The 21,434-nt window shown below is 45.7% G+C and overlaps 1 protein-coding gene across 6 annotated transcripts in view; it reads left to right on the plus strand.

Moving 5' to 3' along the window:
• LOC147010863 (teneurin-3-like) overlaps positions 1 to 10,667 on the plus strand; it is a 417,211-nt gene extending 406,544 nt beyond the window's left edge. For 5 of the 6 annotated variants that reach the window (XM_085858959.1, XM_085858958.1, XM_085858960.1 and 2 more), the window contains 3 exons: positions 6,718 to 7,096; positions 7,327 to 7,463; positions 8,281 to 10,667. In XM_085858959.1, coding sequence (XP_085715085.1) covers positions 6,718 to 7,096; positions 7,327 to 7,463; positions 8,281 to 9,111 — 1,347 coding nt within the window. In that variant the 3' untranslated portion in view covers positions 9,112 to 10,667. The remainder of the gene's footprint in view (positions 1 to 6,717; positions 7,097 to 7,326; positions 7,464 to 8,280) is intronic. The other variant, XM_085858961.1, reaches the window with a different exon arrangement.
• Positions 10,668 to 21,434: the final 10,767 nt, after the last annotated feature.

Genomic DNA, 21,434 nt, shown 5'->3' on the forward strand with positions numbered 1-21,434 from the left:
TCTTTGATGAAAGGAGGGAAACCACGGGGTAACCTCCCTGGGTCAGATTGCGGGAGAGTGTGTCGGAGTGGTGCTGAGGTGTCGTCCATCAGACGGCGGTCTCCTTGGGTTATCCTGAGGCGGTCCCTTCAGGTGGGTGCCTGGAATGTCCTATCCCTAAGAGAGGATGATCACCTGTCTCTGTTATCATCTGAGCTCAAGCGTTTGGACATCGGTATTGCAGCTCTCTCTGGGGTTAGGAGACCAGATTGTGGCGAGATAATGGTGGGTGGTTACACCTACTATTGGTCTGGTCACTGATGGTTACCATACTCAAGGAGTTGCTGTAGCTGTGTCCAATAAGCTGACCCCAATGATAATTGAGGTAACACCGGTCAACGAGCGTATTATGAGACTAAGGATTCGTCACTCCTTCGGTGTCATTTCCCTGGTCTCTGTCTATGCTCCGACTGTGGCGAGTGACATCACCGTGAAGGACACATTCTACGCCACGCTCGAGTCTGTGGTTGATCAGTACCCCAGACGAGATACACTTCTAGTCTTGCGGGATTTCAATGCATCGACTGGAACTGATAGGGATGGTTATGAGACGTGTGTTGGTCCCCATGGGTCAGGAACTACGAATCAGAATAGCACTAAGTTCCTTAACTTTGCAAGAAGTCATGGACTTAGGGTGGCTGATTCATGGTTTCAGCACCCACAAGCTCATCGCTGGACGTGGTATTCCAACGCTGGCGGTGCAGCAAAGGAGATTGACCATGTCCTCGTTGACGGTCATGCAACTTGATCAGATCTGGAATCGGATATCTGGATCAGATCAGATCTGCAAAATACTAGATGAGCAAAGCAGTTTAAGTTTTGTTTGCTGTGCCAAGAAGGAACCGGAAGAAGTAAAGAGCAAATATGGCGTCATCAGGAGGAACCTGATGGAGGAACCATCAGGAGAAGTCATGGGTGTCAGGTCAGGTCAGATCTGTGACCTGCTACAGGTACCATGTAACTTGGGTGGTACTCGGGTGGTAGGACTAGCATCTCAAGGATGGTCGCTGGAGGATGATCCAGAACTGCAGGGTCTACCGGAGTGCTCAGTTCCTCAATACTGACCACCGGCTTGTTGTAGCAACTCTAAAGCTGCACCTTAAATCTGGGAGAATGGTATCATCCCAGCCTAGGCTGGATGTTGGCAAGCTCAAGGATGAGAGCGTAGCTGAGGAGTTTACGAACAGGCTGAGTGGACATTTGGGGTGTCTGGGTTCTTTGGGGGGGAGGGTCCTGAAAGGTTATGGATTACCTTCAAGACCACCGTCCTTGATGTTGCCGGTGGATGTCTTTGAAGTCACCGCAGGGCAAAGAACAATTTTGTCTCTCAAGTGACACTGGATACCATTGACCAGAGTCGCAGGGCCAGGCTTAATGACAGAGCTGAGCTGTTCAGGGAGCTGAGGCGTAAAACTGTACGTGCACTGAGGGTGGACAAGGAGGCCTATGTGCAAGGAATCTGTGAGGGGGTAGAGCATCACCTGTGGACAGGTGATTCTCGGCCTGCTTACAGGGGTATTCGCGCATTGCGTTCATCCAAGCCTATCCCTCGGAGCACTGCAGTTAGAGCAGAGAGTGGTAGGCTCTTAACAGAGGAGTCTGAAGTGAGGGCCCGCTGGGCCAGTCACTTTGAGCGGTTGTAACAGGCTGATCCACCAGCTGTCGAGTTGGACGTCAATGGTGTTGCAATCCCTCTTGCTGACCCTCCAATCAATTGTGGTCCACCTTCGCTTGTGGAAACACGGGCTGCGGTGAACCGGTTGAAACAGGGTAAAGCTCCAGGGATCTGTGGCATCCATGCTGAACTCCTCAAGGCTGGTGGAAATGCAGCACTCGTGTCATTGCATGCAGTTTTGTGCTCTGCCTGGAACACAGGCATCATCCCAACTGATTGGAAGAGGGGCCTTGTTGTCCCTCTCTGGAAAGGGAAGGGTGATCAACAAGACTGCAACAACTACCGAGGCGTGACGCTGCTCTCAGTGCCGGGCAAGGTCTTTGCTCGGATAATTCTTGATATGGTTCGCCACCATCTGCTTGAGCACCAGCGTCCAGAGCATTCAGGCTTTACACCAAAGAGGTCAACCATTGACCGTATCCTTGCTCTTCGTGTCCTCACCAAACACAGACAAGAGTTTTGGCAGGGGCTGCTTGCAGCCTATGTTGATCTCTGTAAAGCGTTTGATTCAGTGAATCAGGATGTCCTCTGGAGGATTCTTGGTCTTCGTGGGGTGCCACCAAAACTGATCGATCTGATGTCTGAACTCTACTCTGGTACTGAGAGTGCTGTGAAGTGTGGTGGTACCATCTCTGACTTATTTCCAGTTGTTACTGGAGTTCGTCAGGGGTGTGTACTGGCCCCCACACTTTTCAGCACTTGCATGGACTGGATTTTAGGGAGGATGTCGGAGAGATCAAGCTGCAGTGCATCGTTTGGGAATGTCAAGATCTCTTACCTTGATTTCGCAGATGATGCAGTCATCTTTGCGGATACTTTAGATATCCTTTTGGGGGCCCTCAAGGTGCTGAATGAGGAGTCTGAGCTGCTGGGATTACGGGTTTCCTGGGTCAAAACTAAGATCCAGGCTTTCAATGACATCTTGGATGCTGCTGTCCTGTCTGTGTCTGTTTGTGGTGAGGATGTTGAGTTCAAGGACAGATTCACTTACCTTGGCAGTGATATTCATGTCTCTGCTGGCTGTGAGTCAGAGGTCAATAGACGTCTGGGTCGGGCCTGGGAAGTCATGGATTCACTGGATCATGGGGTGTGGCGCTGCCGGTACCTGTGCGGGAGGACGAAAGTCCGAGTCTTCAGGTCCTTGGTGCTTCCAGTCTTGCTCTATGGATGCGAGACTTGGACTCTGACCAAGGATCTGAGACGAGACTTAATTCCTTTGGTACCAGGTCTCTTCGGAGAATCCTTGGCTATCGCTGGTCAGATTTTGTGTCCAACGAGCGTTGTTGAGAGAGACTCGGATGAGATTTGTTACCTGCATGGTCCGTGAGCGTTATTTGCGGCTGTATGGACATGTGGCTCGTTTTCCTGATGCTGATCCTGCTCACCAGATTCTCTCAGCGAGGGAGTCTCGTGAGTGGAGGAGGCCGATGGGCTGACCACCTGCCTCGTGGTTGCAGCAGGTTGATCAGCATCTCAAGGAGATGGGGATAGGCCTGGCATCTGCCTGGGGGAAGGCCAGACGGAGGCCCCTGGAGTACCGGCGGAAAGTGGACGCAATGACACGCTGTTATGGCACATGCTCCCATACCTGACCTGAGGAGGAACCTGGATAGGATTCGGGTTTCAGCCACGACTGCTTGACCCTCAAACCCATCCAGGTGCAACCAAGTGAGCCAAACAAAAAAAAATTCTGCAAGAATACACTTCTCCCTCGACAGATGGATAATAAAAGAGAGGAATACAGAACAAACGAGAAGAGCACTCGGTATAGAGTATACCTCTGCCCCGTAATGCCTGATCTACGATAACATATCTTGCCCAATAATTTTTTGAAATATTGTGCTGTATAGCATTTTTGAGCCTTATCTCTCAATGGTGAAGAATCACTTTTAAAATTCTAGTAGTCAGATCCGGATCCGGATCTTCACCAAAATCGAATCAATTTGTCGTGGTCACACACCCAACCTTTCAACCCAGTTTTTTTTCTGAATCCGTCCATAACTTTTTGAGATATCGTGCTATATATCGTTTTTGGCCCTCTCTCTCAATGGTGAAGAATCACTTTTGAAATTCTAGAAGTCGGATCCGGATCCAGATCTTCACCAAATCAATCAGTTCGTCCTTGTCGCACACCGAAACTGTCCACAAAATTTCATCCAGATCTGTCCACAACTTTGAGATATTGTGCTTTATATCATTTTTGGCCCTATCTGTCAATGGTGAAGAATCACTTAAAAATTCTACTAGTCGGATCCGGATCCGGATCTTCACCACAATCGAATCAGTTCGTTCTTGTCACACACCGACCCTATCCACAAACTTTCATGCGGATCCATCCACAACTTTTTGAGAGATCCTGTACACAGACAAAGAAACAGAAAGGGGTGAAAACATAACCTCCTTCACCTGAGATGGAGGAGGTAACAAGTCGAGAGTAGGATTTCAATGCCCGTATTTAATTTTTTTTAATAATCATACACTAAACAATGTTGAATAAAAAAAATACACCTGTCCCATTCACCTCCAGGGCATGACACGTTTGAACGGACCCCTGATGAAGATAATACTACCAACCCTAATTACTAAACATGTAATCCTTCATCTTAGCTTGACAACAGTTTTCTGTTCCCTCGTGTTCAAGGCTCATGTAGTAGCTAAAACAGTATGTATATCACGTACAAGAGAAAACAAATTAGGAGATACTGTTATATCAATTGGACTGGCCAGGTGTTGACTTGACGGCGAAGGTGGCTGGCGTCTTGAGTTTGGAGATAGAGTCAATGACTTGCAGATCTTAGTGTCCTGGGTTTGAGCCCTTGTTGTTCCGTTTGAAATAACACCAGGTGGGTTAACTTTGCCTGTCATCCTTCTGAGGTCGGCAAACCGGCAAGCAGCAGCTTCTTCGCTCACTGCAGATCTGGATAAAATCACAAACTGATCCAACATGTGGAACATGTCTTTCAATCCAGACAAATCTCACACTCTCACTATGTCTCTTCGAAAGGACCGTTTACAAAACCCCCCCATCCACTTTCTCAACAATCCTCTGGAAGAAGTCTTTTCTTTCAAGCTTCTAGGTCTCACTATCTGCCATGACCTTTCCTGGGAAAGTCACATTTCCAACCTCGCCTCAAAAGCCAGTCGCCGACTGGGAATCCTCCATCGTGCTAAGTCCTTCCTCGGCCCTCTTGAGCTCCTGACCACTTACAAAGCTTTTGTCCGTAGCCTGATGGAGTACTGCTCTCCCCTCTGGGCTGGTGCTCCTGCCTCCCACCTTTCTCGGCTTCACGCTGTCGAAACCAGGGCATTTAAGATCATCGGCATCTCCCGCAATGAAGCTGAGTCTTTGGGCCTCTCACTCAATCACCGCAGGTTGGTCGGTGGTCTTTCTGTCTTCTACCGACTCCTCTCCAGCCTTGCCCCCCCTGCTCTCTCTGCGATTTACCCCCACCACATTTCCACAGGGCGCTTAAGGTCCGCCAACAACCCCCTTCTGGTAAAACTACCAAAATCACGAATCACTGCTCATCTTCACTCTTTCATTCCTCTTTGTTCCCGCCTTTGGAATAAACTCCCTCACTCTATTCTTTCCCATTCTTCCCTCCAGGCTTTCAAAACAGCTGTTCACCACCACCTCTTATCTTCCCCCATCCAAATCCTCGATCTTTTCTACCCCCGATAATCCACCCAAGCCCACTTCCTTCATTTCTCCTGCTTTCCTTCCTGAAAGTCCCTGAAATGTCCATCTTCTCTTCGCCATGTTCCCCGTCCCATCCCCATCCCTCTCCCTTCCACAGTTCACCTAATGTGTCTGTTCCCCACTGTTTTGTCCCTTCCACTCCCGCCCCTCTTGTCTCATGCCTCCTTGCTGTGAGTTGTGTGTTAGCTCTCATACGAGCCTCGACCAAGGTATACAAAAAAAAAAAAAATGAGTACCAGCTTAATTGTAACAGGGGCATTGCATCAAAAGCACAGCCACACTTCCAGACATTGATGCAACCAGTAGCCACAGGCTGCATACCATCCATCCATTAGGACCATACTCTGTGCAGAGCAGTGGTGCTGTCAGTGCATTCTCCTGGGATACTGGGCACGATCCTGGACAGGTCACCACCCCAACACAGGATACCAGCAAGCTGGCAATCATTTTGCTGACCTCAGGATAACAGGCAGAGTCAACCCCACCTGATATTAATTCAACAGCCAAGCAGGATTTGAGCTCAGAATCCTTGGATCCCAAGCCCACCACCCTAACCATTAAGCCAACACCAGGCATACAGACTGCATACGAAACACCAAATGGATGAATCCAAGTCATTGTATGAGATTAAAATCTGAGATCCCAGTGTTATGATCCCAATTCCAGATATGTAATCACATGGGAACACCAAACCAGCCAACCAACAGTGATGTTGCCCAACATTGATTTGAATTGGCTGGCATACTCACCTTCAAAGTGCCTTTACTGAGTTCAAGTCTCAAACCTATCAAGAGGCTGTCATAATGGTGCTTTGCGGACAGGAAGGACATTGTATGATCAGTGCACCCATCTTGAGAGGGTGGTGTTGGATCATCCGTCGCATGTGCGAGCTTCATATGCTTGGGTACATTAGAGCGCTTACTGTTCCTTAAAATGTTCATTCAAATGCATTTTTGGAGGTAACAACCAGTCATTTTGACCTCTAGTTCATAGCTAACCACAACTTAACTGAAATATTTAGTTACTCTCCTTTGACCTGTTTGTGATGTAAGTGTTCCTTTTCTGTTCAGCAATCGGACTCTCAAGCAAAATCATTGTCCTCACCAAAATAATAATTTTGTGATAATTTTAGTTCCTGCAAATCCTTGTAAATAAACCACACATTGCAACACCTTGCATTCTTAGGTGAACTCATTTGTTTTATCATGTCTCATCCAGTCCACAATTAAATTAATCTATTATCTCTTTGTCACTTTGTTCTCACCCCCTCCTTCCCCTGATATTTGTCTTCCTCTATTATCAGGGTCACCTCTTCGCATTGGAGATGAGCAGTGGACGTGAATTCTACGTTGGTGCCGATGAGGCTGGAACTCCATTATGCGTGTTCGATGGAAAGGGTCACTTGGTTAAACGCCTCCTTTATACGCCCTTTGGGGAACCGTACCGAGATTCAAACCCAGAACTCCCACTGCTTTTGGGTTTTCGTGGTTCCCTGTATGAGCCACTCACACGTCTTGCCCATTTCTCTGGGAGAGACTACGACGTGGCTGCTGGACGCTGGGCAGCACCTGAGCCAGACCTGTGGGAACGGTTGTCACACCACCCTGTGCCCTTCAATCCATACATGTTTCTGAACAACGATCCTGTTGGTGGAAACACTGGAGGACCACTCCACCTGGCAGGCGAGTGAAAAGTGATCACATGAATTGCATCAAATCAATTCAGTTTTGGAGGCATTCGAGGTAGACCAGGAGATTAAAAGTCTATTAGATGTTGAAAACCTCCCTGACACTCTGGTTGAAAATGATGCTTACGGACCGAGCAGTTAATGGAAGAGGACACACTGTCAGGGTGAAATGGGCTTGAGGGTTTGAAAGTGATGTGATGACAGGTGTCCCTGTATTGTTTGCAGATGTGAACAGCTGGTTGCAAACCTTTGGTTTCTTTCTGCACAATCTTGTCCCTGGATTTCCCCGGCCTCCTCTTCCTGGCCAACCGGCGCCCTCACCTTCTCTGGAGCTCCGCACCAGCCTTCTTCAGCACGAGCAGGTGGAGCGTCTCACCTCATTCTTATCTTATCCAATTTCACTTCTATCCTTGATGGATTTTATTTTGTTATCTCAAAGTTTTTCATTTCTATTTTGTCCTTATACAAGAGCGACTCAGTGGTGGGGTAGGTTAAGCCTTGTCCCTTTGTCCTCACTGGGGGGGGGGGGTTTGATTTCTATGGCTACTCAGCAAAAATTTTCCACATCCTGCTGCAAAGGAGCCAGCTGTCCAGAATTGGTTCAGAGTCACAGAAACGTTCACGACTTGACATGAGCATCCCATGGTTCTGCCAACAGTGTGGGCCTCCACTACCACCTCAAGGGGGAGTTTAAAACTTTATCTTCCAACCACAAAGGAAAGATGGATGCTGTGCCAATGAAAATTGGTGTAGATGGTTGTCATTTTCTCTGTAGTTTCCATCCACTGTGACATATTTTTCCTTGTTGTGAGTTACTTTTCTTTTGCCACTGGAATCCAAGTCAGGTTTTGGGATGTGGTAGTTTTAGAAAAGAAAACATTTTGACTTCACCTCTTTCCAGGGTAATCATTATTTTCTGAGATATTTTGCATCCAAGTTGTCATCACTTCCACATGACACCTTCCATTTTAGTTGTGATCAACTTGTATTTTCACCTCATTTACAGGATGACCTCCACCATGGCCCAATGCTTACATTCCGTGTGTGAATGTTATATAAGGGTTACTTATTCTGATAGACTAGGTACTGTAAAATTAGTGAGACGTGTACTGTATCTTGTGATTATTGGATGCACTCAAAAACTTACATCATGAGCCTTCTCTTGTCTGATTCATGCAGTCTCGAGCAAGTGTGGAGTGCGAAGTGGACAGCCAGCTGAAAGCCTTTGTAGACTTGGAAACGAAGCCCTTGTCTCTGCGGTCTGGCGACCATTCGAAATCAGATCGACCACAATTTGCTGCTGAGCCGTCATTGTTTGGTCGCTCGGTGCGGTTTTCAATAGAGGAAGATGGCCGAGTATCGGCCTGGGCTGCACCAGGAGCAAGCCCAGATGAGCGGAAGGTTGCAAAACTTCTGCACAATTCCATGTACCTCCATGGCCTGCAGTTCATACTCAATGGTACTGACACACACCACTTTGTGAAAGCTGGAGACCCAACACCAGATCTAGTTTCCTTAGGCTTATTAGGTGGTGGAAGTGAATCCAAGACTCTGGATCCCTCAGCACTTTTGGGTCTAGAAGGCCCAGGAACTGTGGAGTCACGATCCCCTGTGCGCAGAGTGCCACTACCTGGTGTGGGTGCCAATCTTACAATACGAGGATCTACGGCCAGCTCTCCAGAGGGGCGGCAGCGCAAGTACACAGACGTAGAGTTGCGTCGTGGTGGGTTGGCTTTACGATTGCGCTATGGCTCGGGTATACTGGATGAGCAAGCTCGCCTTCTAGCTGATGCAAAGGAAAGAGCTTGGGCTGGAGCATGGGAGCGTGAGCGAAGAGCAGCAAGAAGCGGAAATGCAGAGTCGAGGCGGTGGAGCCAGACAGAGCGGCAAGAGCTACTGGCTGGTGGGCGACCACACACTTTAGAACCGCTTTACCTCCTGCCTCCGGAACATTTCCCAGAATTTGCAGACAGCTCCAGAAACGTGCAGATGGTGAGAAGAGCAGCGTGAAAAAGAGGGAAGAGAAAAAGACACTTACATAGGAAGAGAGTTTGGGAATGGGAAAAGCAGTGGTTTGAAAAGTCAAGGACCACAAGGAATGAGGGAATATTTCTGGAAGGGGTTTTGAGTGGAGGGTGGAGGAGAAAGTTCAGACAGGTAGAGGGAAAGACCACTGTAGACAAGGGACAATGCAGGGAGCCAAAAAAAGGCGGACAGTACAGATTACCCGTGCTGTATGTCATTGACTCTTTATCTCCAAATAAAACAAACGAAGTTGCCTTTGGAAGATGAAATTTAAAGAATGAATTTTGCAAAAGCAACAGAGTGATGGGAGAACCAGAGGGGGAGAGGGTGGTGGGATGGAGGGAGTGGAGGAGTGGGGAGGGCTCATTGATGGTGGGAAGTGTTCATTTGGGGGATTTCATGTGAGTGTTCCGCCAAGGAGGGTAAAGAGCATTTCTGTTGTTTACTCCGATTCCCCTTCAATATCGAACCATGATTGGCCTTTGGCCACGATTTCCTTTATTTTTTTGTCGGTGTTTTATTGTAAAAACAAAAAAAAAACATTATTGCCCCAAACCTTACTTGTATATGTCTGTTCACCTTCACACCTATCTTTGTCTGTCTATGTCCCTGTGTTCATCAATCTCTTTAACGCACCTGGTGAAGTTTCTGTGGTTGAACAATTATGAACACATGCTCACTTACTGTATTCTCCATTTGGTTCTCTAACATCTTTTATCTCTTGTTTTATACCTTCCTGTTGTTTCTTTTCCTTTTCTCTGTAAGTTTATTTTAAATTATCCCTTGACTGCACATTCGCATCCTGGTTAGCAGAGCGGATTCCTCCACCTGGATTACCTGTGTTGTTCCAACGGTTTGGCCTGGCTGAAAAACTTGAAATGCAAAGAACAGTCCCAAATTGTTTGTTGATGCAACATTGTGTAGTCATGTGACCACTGAGTACTGCCCTTTCGTTTTTGGCAGAGATTCATTATTCTGGTCTGTGCATTCAGACCTCTTTCTCTTTCTTCTCACTTCCCTCACATTGTACAGATACATTTCGTGTTTCCTTGTTTTCTTTTCATTAGTTCAGCACGAACAGAAATTATGTATTGTATATAATGACACCCTGCCGTGGAGTGTTAACGTTAAACTTGAAAAGAAAGCAGTTTCTTCTATCATGTGTCAGTGTGTTCATTGTAAATGTCACAAAATGTATCTCTCTACTATACAGGCCGAGCCAAAAGCTGTGCATTTATAAGCTTATTTTTGTCTTGCTGATGAGGCCATTAAGAAAGCAACACGTGTCCAAGACTAGAGCTTTTAAAATGCTTGCTTCAACAATGTCCCCTTGGTGTAGTTGTTCATTTGAAGTCTTTTTTTTCTCTTTTCTCTCTCGCCATCCCTTGTTCTCTCTCTCACCCTCTCTCGCTGTATCTCTCTCTCGCTGTATCTCTCTCTCTCGCTGTATCTCTCTCTCTCTCTCTCTCTCTCTCTCTCTCTCTCACTGTATCTCTCTCTCTCTCTCTCTCTCTCTCTCTCTCTCTCTCTCTCTCTCTCTCTCTCTCTCTCTCTCTCTCTCTCTCTCTCTCTCTCTCTCTCTCTCTCTCTCTCTCTCTCTCTCTCTCTCTCTCTCTCTCTCTCTCTCTCTCTCTCTCTCTCTCTCTCTCTCTCTCTCTCTCTCTCTCTCTCTCTCTCTCTCTCTCTCTCTCTCTCTCTCTCTCTCTCTCTCTCTCTCTCTCTCTCTCTCTCTCTCTCTCTCTCTCTCTCTCTCTCCCCCTCTCCCCTCTCCCTCTCCCTCTTTATCTTTCTTTCTCTCTCCCTCTTATCTCTCTCTGGTTGCACTGCACACAGCAAGCAATCTTTCCGTTGAGGAAAAGTTGGAATGAGCCCACATGCTTCATTCCAAATGTCATTCTTCTCCCTCTTCCTTCGCTCTCTCTCCCCTATGTCCCTTGGCAATGGAAATTGACAGCTCTATTTGACAGCTCTGTTCTTGCAAAGCTTTGGCGAAAGGTGTGTGTGTGTGTGTGTGTGTGTGTGTGTGTGTGTGTGTGTGTGTGTGTGTGTGTGCGTGTGCGTGTGTGTGTGCGTGTGCGTGTGCGTGTGCGCGCGCGTGTGCGCGCGCGCGCGTGAGAAAGGTGCTTTTTCTTCTGTTTCCGTCATTTTCAAATGGTCGTCATTTGCAGTCGTCATGAATTTGGCAGAAGAGTCGGGGCTTGTGAAGTAGTTGTAGTTCAGGAATTCAGGGAAAGGGAGTATTTGGTGGAAATATCTTGGGTGACCAAATATTTGGGGCATTTCGCAAAAAGGGAGTATTTTTGTTACGGAATGTAAGGAAGCTGTTATAATTGAGAGAATTGCAGGGGAAACGAGAGTTTTTGGTTTTATTAATTTATAATGCAGAATTCCAAAAAAATGTGAGGAAGTTTGAAGTTGCGGTGCTTTTGGGCAATGTTTGATGGGATATTGGGGGAGGGGGGGTTGCAGGGTCGGGAGTTTGGGCAGACAAAGCCCACTTGCTGCTGTGATTGCGCTGTTATTTGTAAGAAATAAATTATTCTGACTGTTTAAAGATGGTGGGTTTTGTGTTCATTTTCATTCATTTAGTTTTTTAGTTCATTGAGGTTTTTTGACTTCTGGTTCACATGTTTTTTGATTCCGGGTCTGCTCCCATGTCGCAGCTGCTCCTTCTACGTCATCAAAGCTACGTTTTCAGGACAGGATCCATCGTGGCTTTCTGTTTTCCATAGTTACGTTTTCTATATTTTTACCTCCACGACCGAAGGTGACGAAGGTTATGTTTTCACCCCTTTCTGTCTGTTTGTTTGTGAGTCTGTCTGTATGTTTGTCTGTCTGTGTACAGAATATCTCAAAAAGTTGTGGACGGATTCGGATGAAATTTGGTGGACACATTGGGTGTGTAGCAAGGACGAAGTGATTAGATTTTGGTGAAGATCCAGATCCAGCTACTAGAATTTTTAAGTGATTCTTTCCCATTGAAAGATAGGGCCAAAAATGACATATATATATAGCACGATATCTCAAAAAGAACTAATCAACTTACACATTCTCTTCAATCTCATTCCTCCTTCCATATCTGCAAGACAGCTATTAACCACCATCTCAGATCATCCCCAATCTAAAACCTTTTTCTCACCTCATTAACCCCATCAATATCTCTCCTCCCAATTTTCCAGTTCCCCGTCCTCAGAGTTTCCTTCGGTATCCATCTTTCCACCCCGAGCATCCTCTGTGTCCAACTTGTCCACCCCATACATGCGTGTTTTGTGTCCTGTTTTTGTCTGTTACGTCCTGATCGGTTCAGTGCACTAAATATTTCAAGAGCCTCGACTACGTATACAAAAAAGGGGGAAAACAGGGATGAAACAAATGTAACAAGAAATAAAAAAAAATAGAGGGTGTGAGGGAAAGGGGGAAAAACACAATAACGTGGAGAAGAAGGGGTGGGTGTTTTTTAGAAATATTAATTTATTCAATATTTCCATTGATATCCTTGTTTTGTTTTTTTGGAAATATTTGCCATTTTCAGTACAGTTCTAAGTTACACGACTCTCTCCAGGTGTACAATATGACGCCAAAACCCCCTCCCTCCAGCAGGGATCAGGGGTTAAACCACTTGCACTTGCACGAAAATTGCAAGTTATCTTCCCACCTGGGGGGGGCGGGGGGGGTGGGCGATATCAGCCAAACACTTTTCGATTCTACAAGGTTCATCTGTACAGACACACACATACAGACAATTGGTGTGTGTGTGTGTGTGTGTGTGTGTGTGTGTGTGTGTGTGTGTGTGTGTGTGTGTGTGTGTGTGTGTGTGTGTGTGTGTGTGTGTGTGTGTGTGTGTGTGTGTGTGTGTGTGTGTGTGTGTGTGTGTGTGCGCGCGCGCGCGCGCGCACGTGATAATTCTTTTCAGTGTGCTGTTTGATAATGATGGTGTTCAAGCCAGGTAATGAAGATGTTTAAACCAGAACAAAATAAATCTCACTCATTAAAACACAATGACGTGTTGTAAATGAAGTCGGTTGATGATTAATCCTTCCGTGTCATCTCTCCAGCTGTTGGTGAACAAGGAAGGATTTGTTTGTGTCGTGCAAGCTGCCATGGCTTTAAGATAATGTTGAGTGCAAAAAGAAGAGGATGTTCGTTCGTCGTCGCCACGGCTGTTCAGCCAAACAAACGAAAATCCACTTCGCTAAATGGTCTTGATGGTGTCGAACGACGTCGCTATTGAATATTGACATGTTGAGTGGCTCAGGAATAAAAATGAGAAAGTCTTGCAAGGAAAAGCATGCTAACGTGTCACCGCCGAGCTCTCTGCCAGTGGACCCTGCTGTATCCGGCATGTCTATTGGCTCTCTGAAAGGACTTCAATGATTGGCTAATAATATTCACACATTTGCTTTCTTACCGCTGTTAGCAAAATTTAAAGAAAAATTAGAATCGCTACACAAGCTCCCCATAGATTGATGACCAAAGAGAGACGATCGATGACCAAACAAAACAATCGATAATGATGTAGATAATGATAAATGCCTGCAAAACTCTCTTAGGCCAATTAACATGTCTGCCAGAATGAGTTTTCCTCACGTCTGATGTCGTCATCAGTGGCAAAGAGGTTGAGGCAGATGTTTGTGTGGGTGAAATCGGTGCTTTTGTGTGTATGCTCACAGGAACAGTGGGAGTCGATATCATTGGAGTTTGTTCTGCGACAGCAGTAGGATAAGTTGTATCAGACTCTTTATCCATGTAACTGAAGATGGCCTTGAGTCTGTCGAAATGGATCATTTCAGACTTCCCATTAAAATCAAGGATGAAGTACCTCTCCTTGGCTGGTAATGACTTGGAAGGGGCCCTGGTAGGGAGATTGCAGAGAAGCCCTGACAGTGTTGTCGTGTACAAAAACATGGGTACAAGACAAAATATCTTTGGGCAGACGTATGGAACTCTGCTGAGCTCTGGTGAGGATGTCCTTCCCAGTCTGTCCACATAATTGTTCGGTTCCAAACTGGTATGAATGTTAGGGCCCTGTCACACCTTGACGTTTTAGCCAGCGTATGGCAACGTATCAAAATGTATGTAAAACGCTGACGTACGCTGAAGTATTGATGTTTTTTTCAGTTTTGGGCGTATTCATAACGAATTGGACGTATGCATAATGTATTACTAATGTACACAGAGCGTTTCGATAACTTATAGATAACTTATACCAACGAATGCTTAGCGTGTTGTCGGCGTTCACAACTTATGCCCAACGATAGTCTAACTTATGCATAGCATGCGACAGCGTATCGCCGACGATCACGTGGCATAGCCTATTAATAGGCTGCCGCTCGACTATTTAAATGGACGATTTTAATCATAACCAAGCAAGACATCGAAGTGTCAACATCATCGTCATGCCGAAGAAAACTTCAAAGAATGCTGCCAAGAAGTCCCCTGGACGTGGCCGTGGACGTGGACGCAAGGAGGATCCATCATCACCCACAACCTCCCCATCATGCTCACCTACTACTACTGACATGTACCTACTACTACTACCACTACTACTACTGACACGCTCACCTACTGCTACTACTACTACTACTTCTACTGATACTACTGACATGGACATCTACTCAACATGGAGTCTGGAACACCGACGGGTTCCTCCTGTGAACCCCATTTTTATATACCAATTCCCCTAAACGCTGCCAATACGCCATTATACGGTAGCTGTAAGTTAGAAACACGTTCAGTAAGCTCTGTGGTCGTCCGGAAGACGTCAAATACGTCTACATACATCAATATGCGTTGGAGATATGTTACACGTAGGTTCAAAGCACTTTACTCATTGGTTATAAATAAGTTTCGGGTACGCTAAACATTACCTCGACGTGTTTCAACTTATGAGTAACTTACAAGTAACGTGTGTCGACGTACATCAACGACCGCATAACGTGCTTACAACTTATGGTCAGTGTATGCGGAACGTGTGAGTCATACGCTGGCATACGTCGAAAAATTTTGAGCATGCTTAAAATTTGTCGACTAGCTCGGCGTACTACGACGTATGCCAGCGTGCTTCAGCGTGCTTTTAACGTATACAAAACTTACCCATAACGTATTCGACGTACGCCAGTGTATTAGACAAATTTTTCATACGTCGGCATACGCTGGCTAAAACGTCAAGGTGTGACAGGGCCTTTAGTCAGGGTAACAAATTGCCCAGGAAGGCAAAGTGTTGATCAAAAATGAATATGGCTGCGTGGCAAACCCAGAATAGCTTTCACCATGGCATAAGCCTGGTGTTGGCTTCGTGGTTAGGGTGGCTGGCTTCGGATCCTAGGGTCCTGAGTTTGAGCCCTGTTGGCTGCTGAATTAACACCAGGTGGGGTAGACTCAGCCTGTCATCCTCCTGAGGTTGGTGAAATGAGTACCAGTGTACTGGTAGAGGGGCACAGCATCAACAGCACAGCCGTGCTCCAATAAATGATAGATAGCTTCCTGGCAGCCAAAGCTGCCATATGCAAGAACAGAGAACCATGGCATGAATGCCCACAAACATGACTGGTAGGTTTTCCATCTCGTGGTGTGGGTCTGCAAAGTGAGGACTTAAGCTGTCAATTAAACCATTTGACAAGCCCGTTTGCAGCAGGGTGGTAAGAAGTAGTTCTGGTGGGTTTACTTCCAAGTAACTCAGTCAATGTTTTGAAAAGTGTGAACTCAAAATGTCGTCCACTGTCAGTGCTGATAATATAGGGGGCACTGCACCCTGCAACCCATTTGGAAACAAAAACTTTAGTTATGGTCTCTGCTGCTACAGTATGTCAGGTATTGGAATAGTTTTCAGCCGCCGAGTAAAACAGTCAACACACATGAGTAGATATGTGTTACCGCCAGATGGTAGACTAAATCAATGTGCACGAGATCAAAGCGGGCATCAGGAGATGCAAAAGTACCTAATGGTGTTACCAGGTGAAGATATATTGTAAACAGGCTCTGGACCAGTTTCTCACATCACGGTTCATTCCACACCAGAGAAGATGCTGAGTTACAATGTGCTGCCTTGCTCTGATACCACGGTGAGATAGATTGCGCAAAGCATCAAATATGGCCCATCTGAACTCAGCAGGAACATATTGGACGAGCAGTGCCAGTGGATAAGTCACAACCAATTATATGTTCAGAAATAGGGAGAGTTACTTCACTGAACTTAAGCGATGTGGAGCTGGCTCTGAGATGCTGCAGCTCCTCATTCCCCTCTGCTGTGCCTTGACAAGCCTGTTGAAATTGATGGAGGTGGGTTGTTGTGTCAAGGGTGTTGATATTGAGCCATGAGAGACCTTCAGCTACAGCATTCTCCTTACCGCTCACATGACGTATATCGGTGGTAAGCTGAGAAATGTCGTCAAGATGTCGGACCTCTCTTGGTGATTAGTTATCAGATTTTACCGAGAAAGCATGCGTTAATAGCTTATGGTAAGTGTAAACGTAGAACTGCCAACCCTCAAGTGCGTGACCAAAATTTCGATTTCAAGGTAAACTGCCAGCAACTCGCAACTAAAGGTGCTGTTCCTTGTCTCTGCTGGCTGCAACCTTTTGGAAAAGAAGGAAATGGGTTCCCACTTGCCCTTCCACATGCTGTTGGAATACTCCACCCACTGCCACATCTGACGTGTCCACCATGATACATAGTTTGGGATGAACCTCCAAGAGAAATTCACCACGCCTAGAAATTCCTGTAACTTACGAACTAATGTTGGCTGAAAGTAGTCCTGGATCGCCTTGCCCCCGTCAACCAATGGATGGATGCCATGTCCGTTGATCAAGTGCGCCAAAAACTGAAATGAGGGTACCCCAAACTGATATTTGGTTTGATTTATGATGCCGTAATGTCATAAGCAAGTGAATACGAGCTGCAAATGCTGTTCAAGCTCCTTGACTGTCTCACTGCCGATGAGCATATCATCAATGTAAGCATAAACGAAAGACCTCATCGATGAATTGTTTCATCCAAAGGGCATGCACACAAACTCGAAAAGGCCAAAAGGCGTGGTAATGGCTGTCCTGTGTGCATCAGCCGGCTCGACGCGATCTGATGATACACTCTCACCATGTCAAGCTTGGAGAAAACTTCCGTTCCCCGGAGTCGAGAAGTAAAATCCCGCAGGTGTGGTGCAGAGTAACAGCCAGCCACACCAGCATACTGTGTTCCGGTTTAGTGTGCGGTAGTCACCACAGGGCCTCCAAATCGCCAAACGTCTTCTTCTGGACCATATGTAAAGGTTGGTTTCTGCTTGAAGGTTGAAAGATACCTATCTCAAGCATCTATAAATGGACGAGGTGTGAGTGTGTGTGTGTGTGTGTGTGTGTGTGTGTGTGTGTGTGTGTGTGTGTGTGTGTGTGTGTGTGTGTGTGTGTGTGTGTGTGTGTGTGTGTGTGTGTGTGTGTGTGTGTTTGTGTGTGTGTGTGTGTGTGTGTGTGTGTGTGTGTGTGTGGCATGTTTTTTTTTTATGAAGCTCTACTGGAACTTTCTGATGTGGAGTGGAATACACCAAAATGATTGTCACGATCTCCTGAGTTGTTGAGGCTAATTCAATTTTTTTTAATCCAGAAGAATTCCCATGTTTTAAACCCACAGCAAGTTAAGGTGTATAAAGCCGGTTAATATGTCCTTCCATGCTATTATATTCTCACTACAAAATAAACAACAAAAAGAATGATAACATTGCAACAAAGCACATATTAACTAATACTAATAGTGTTAACAACAATAATAATAGTAGTGTAATTTGCCAATAATAATTGTGAACATATAATCTCTTCCCAACACACCCTACTCCTGCCCTGGCCCAAGCACATCTGAGCTTGGTGAAAGGCAAGCTAATGCTCAAACAGTGCAGCAAGCGGATATGCAACAAGGCCATGAAGATCAATGAAAATTTGGTCCAAATGACCAAGGGGCCCACTAGTATGGTCAAACTCTGCTTTAGCAATTGCATAACGTTCCGGATCTCGTGGACATGGCTGAGCCGTGACTGGAGGGCCACGCATGTCAATGTGGTGAGTAGTGGAGTGTTTAACTGCCACTCCGCTAGAGGTAGGCCGAGTTATTTCTGGGTACTGTGAAAGGATGGCATCACAACTGGCCATGTGGTCAGACTTGACAAACATTGGACTGACAGAGGCACGTATGAGGTGATACCTTTGACACAGATTTTTGGTAGAGTCAAGGAGCTTTTGGTTTTTGTCGTCCACCAGCAAAGCAAATTGCTTCAATAAATCGGCTCCAATGATGGGGATGGGTACGTCAGCAATGATAAATATCCATCGGTAAACACACCTCAGACCAAGGTTGAGAGTTATCTATTGTTCACCGGATGTGGAAATTGTGGAATTGTTGACAGCTTGGAGAGTAAATGCAGATGGTTTGCGTTTGTCCATAACTTCTGGAGGTAAAACGCTGACCTCAGCTCCAGTGTCTATGAAAAATCGGGTGCCGGTGTTCCTGTTACTGATGAATTATATGTGACTTGGTTGTTGGTCGCCAGATGAAAGAGTGGGGGATGAAAGAGTCAATGAAGGTGCTGCCTTTAAGGTGCTTGATCCACAATACAGTTTTAAAAGAAAAATTCCAACCGCATAGCCATTCCTCGCAGAACTGACCTCCTCAATGTTTTAAATTGATCGGTGACCTCACCAGCGACATCCAGCAGGACCGGTGATGGTCCTGGTCGGGGACGAGCCCACATGGCCTCACCATCCCCGTGATCAGTCAAGGCTCCTGGAATATCGAGGGCTTGGAAAGAGGAGTGATAAAGGACAGTATCGATCCATAACTAACTTCAGCACCATCTTAAATCTTGCATTTCTTTAACATACGGATTTTTGGCAGTGTTCATTACCAGTGTTGAGTTCAGTGTGCTTTACTTACATCGAGAAACATTCTTAAGGAAATGGAAGTTCATATACCTTCCCCCATTTCAGGTCAGATGCCAATTTATCCTCCATAATTCGAAGGTGAAACATCACCTCAATTACGTTATCAGTTGACTTCTTTTTTTTTTTAAACAGTTGAGGGCTCTCGGCTCAAGGACAAGCTGGAAGACCAAGGAAAGCAAGTTTACAAAATACCAGAGGGTGTGTGGGGATGGAAATATATACAATACATACACAAGGAGGAAAAAAACAAAAAACAAGTAACAATGGCTGGGTCTTGGTTTCATGAGAAGGCGGCAAGCCGTCATTTCCGGTGCCCATTTCCACCTGGACCGCCACCTATTGCAAACAGCAAAAAAAATATTATAAAACGTGTTGCGGTTCATTTTGATGAATGTACGGTAGCGGTAGAGTGCTGTTATGTGGTTAAATGGATTTGTGTTTTGTGTTTTGTGTGGATTTGTGTTTGATACAAGGTTATCCTTCACTCCCATGTTGCAGACATGTCTAAGACAGGAAATGTCAAAGTTGCAATCATCAAGCAGTCATTCTCAGCACAAGGGAGGAAAGGGCTACTCAGACTTTACAAAACCATAATCTGTGCAACATTGAAGCATGTCGGTATGATGGTGCACTATCAACCATCAAGGGTGCTGGAAGTGGGGGGCACTGGGGCGGATACCCAACACACCAATTTTGTGGCAGGCCAAAATTGTTTCCTCCCCTCTTCTCCCCCAAAAAGAGAGAGAACCTTTATAACCCGACGAGAGGGGAGAAGAAGAAAGAGCGATAAAAAGAAAAATACAACATTCTCAAAGAAGTGGCTTGAGCAGGGATGTGTTTCATCTCTCTATCAATCTACTATACTAAAAAAAAATAGAATATGTTTGTATGTATGTATGTGTGTGTGTGTGTTTGTTCGTCCTTTATAGGCGGCCGAACCGTTGGATGGAATGAGATGAAACTTGGCATGAGTGATCCTTGGGACATGAGAACGGACATGGGGGGGGGTCAAGTTCAAGGTCAAAGGTCAAGGGGTCAAGGTCGCCGGGTAGCTTCAATTTCTCAATTTCATCCGATCGAGATGGGACCAACGCCATTCGACAGATAATCAAAATTAAATGACACAGTTGATTGATGACATTCACTTCCGACATCCGGTTTTCGAGTTATGACGTCATAAATTGACTAAAAGGTCAATTTTTCATGTTTGTTTGTCCTTTATAGACGGCCAAACCGTTGGATAGAATGAGATGAAACTTGGCATATGTGATCCTTAGGAACGGACATAAGGGGACCAAGGTCAAGGTCAAAGGTCACGGGGTCAAGGTCACCGGATAACATCAATTTCTCAATTTCATCTGATCGAGACGGGACCAACGCCATTCAACAGATAACTGTACCCGCCCCTGGGCGGGTACTTTGCTAGTATATTACTAAAACTCTCATCTTGTATATATGTATGTATGTATGTATGCTCCCGAAACACAGCAAAAACGGTACATGATAGCACAAACATTTTAGGGCCACCTTACTCACCATTATCCTGTGGTGTGCAGTATCAAGTTTCGTTCAACTCGGGCAACGAAAAGATGATTAAACAAGCAGTCATAAACTGGTACTTACGAAATCGTCAACTTGACCTCTGACCTTGTCTGATAAAAGCTGTCTCGAGAGAAGGTAGCAAGCAAACCAGAAGTTTCTACGATGATTCTGTACCAAACCATCAAAAATCGAATGTTTGACCTCACTGTGACCTTGACCTTTGACCGATTTTGACCAAAATCTAATCAGCGCTAGCCATCACCCTCCTGAATCACATGGTGTAATTTGACATTGGTAGCTTCTTCCGTTCTCGAGTTATCGTGCCTACAAACAAACAAACACACACACACAAACAAACACACAAACAGATGATGGAAGCCATCAATATACTAACAAAATCTAAAGATTTCGTAAGTAACAAGCAGTCATAGACTGGTACTTATGAAATCGTCAACTTGACCTCGGACCTTGTCTAATAAAAGCTGTCTCAAGAGAAGGTAGCGACGCAAACCAGAAGTTTCTACGATGATTCTGCACCAAATCATCAAAAATCGTAACGTAGACCAAAGCAAAAATCCCCATTTCTCGACGCAATTATTTAATATTATTTTATCAGTCACAAAACCGTAATATTCGGCCATCCACCAACAATCCTTACATAATCCGACGGCTTAGAGAGTCAGGCATGCGACGATAACCTTTATTGGGATAAAAAAAATGACTTTTAAGCACCATCTTTATCAAAAACACCGTCAGTGTGCACATGGAAAACCTTTACATGACTCAACGACGTGTCTGCTCCAGCGCTGCACCACGTGACGACCCGTGATGCGGCGGGTGTAATA

The sequence above is a fragment of the Eptatretus burgeri genome, chromosome 16, assembly GCF_056783735.1.
Source record: "Eptatretus burgeri isolate ZD-2024b chromosome 16, Ebu_testis_v1, whole genome shotgun sequence".
Classification (NCBI taxonomy): Eukaryota; Metazoa; Chordata; class Myxini; order Myxiniformes; family Myxinidae; genus Eptatretus; species Eptatretus burgeri.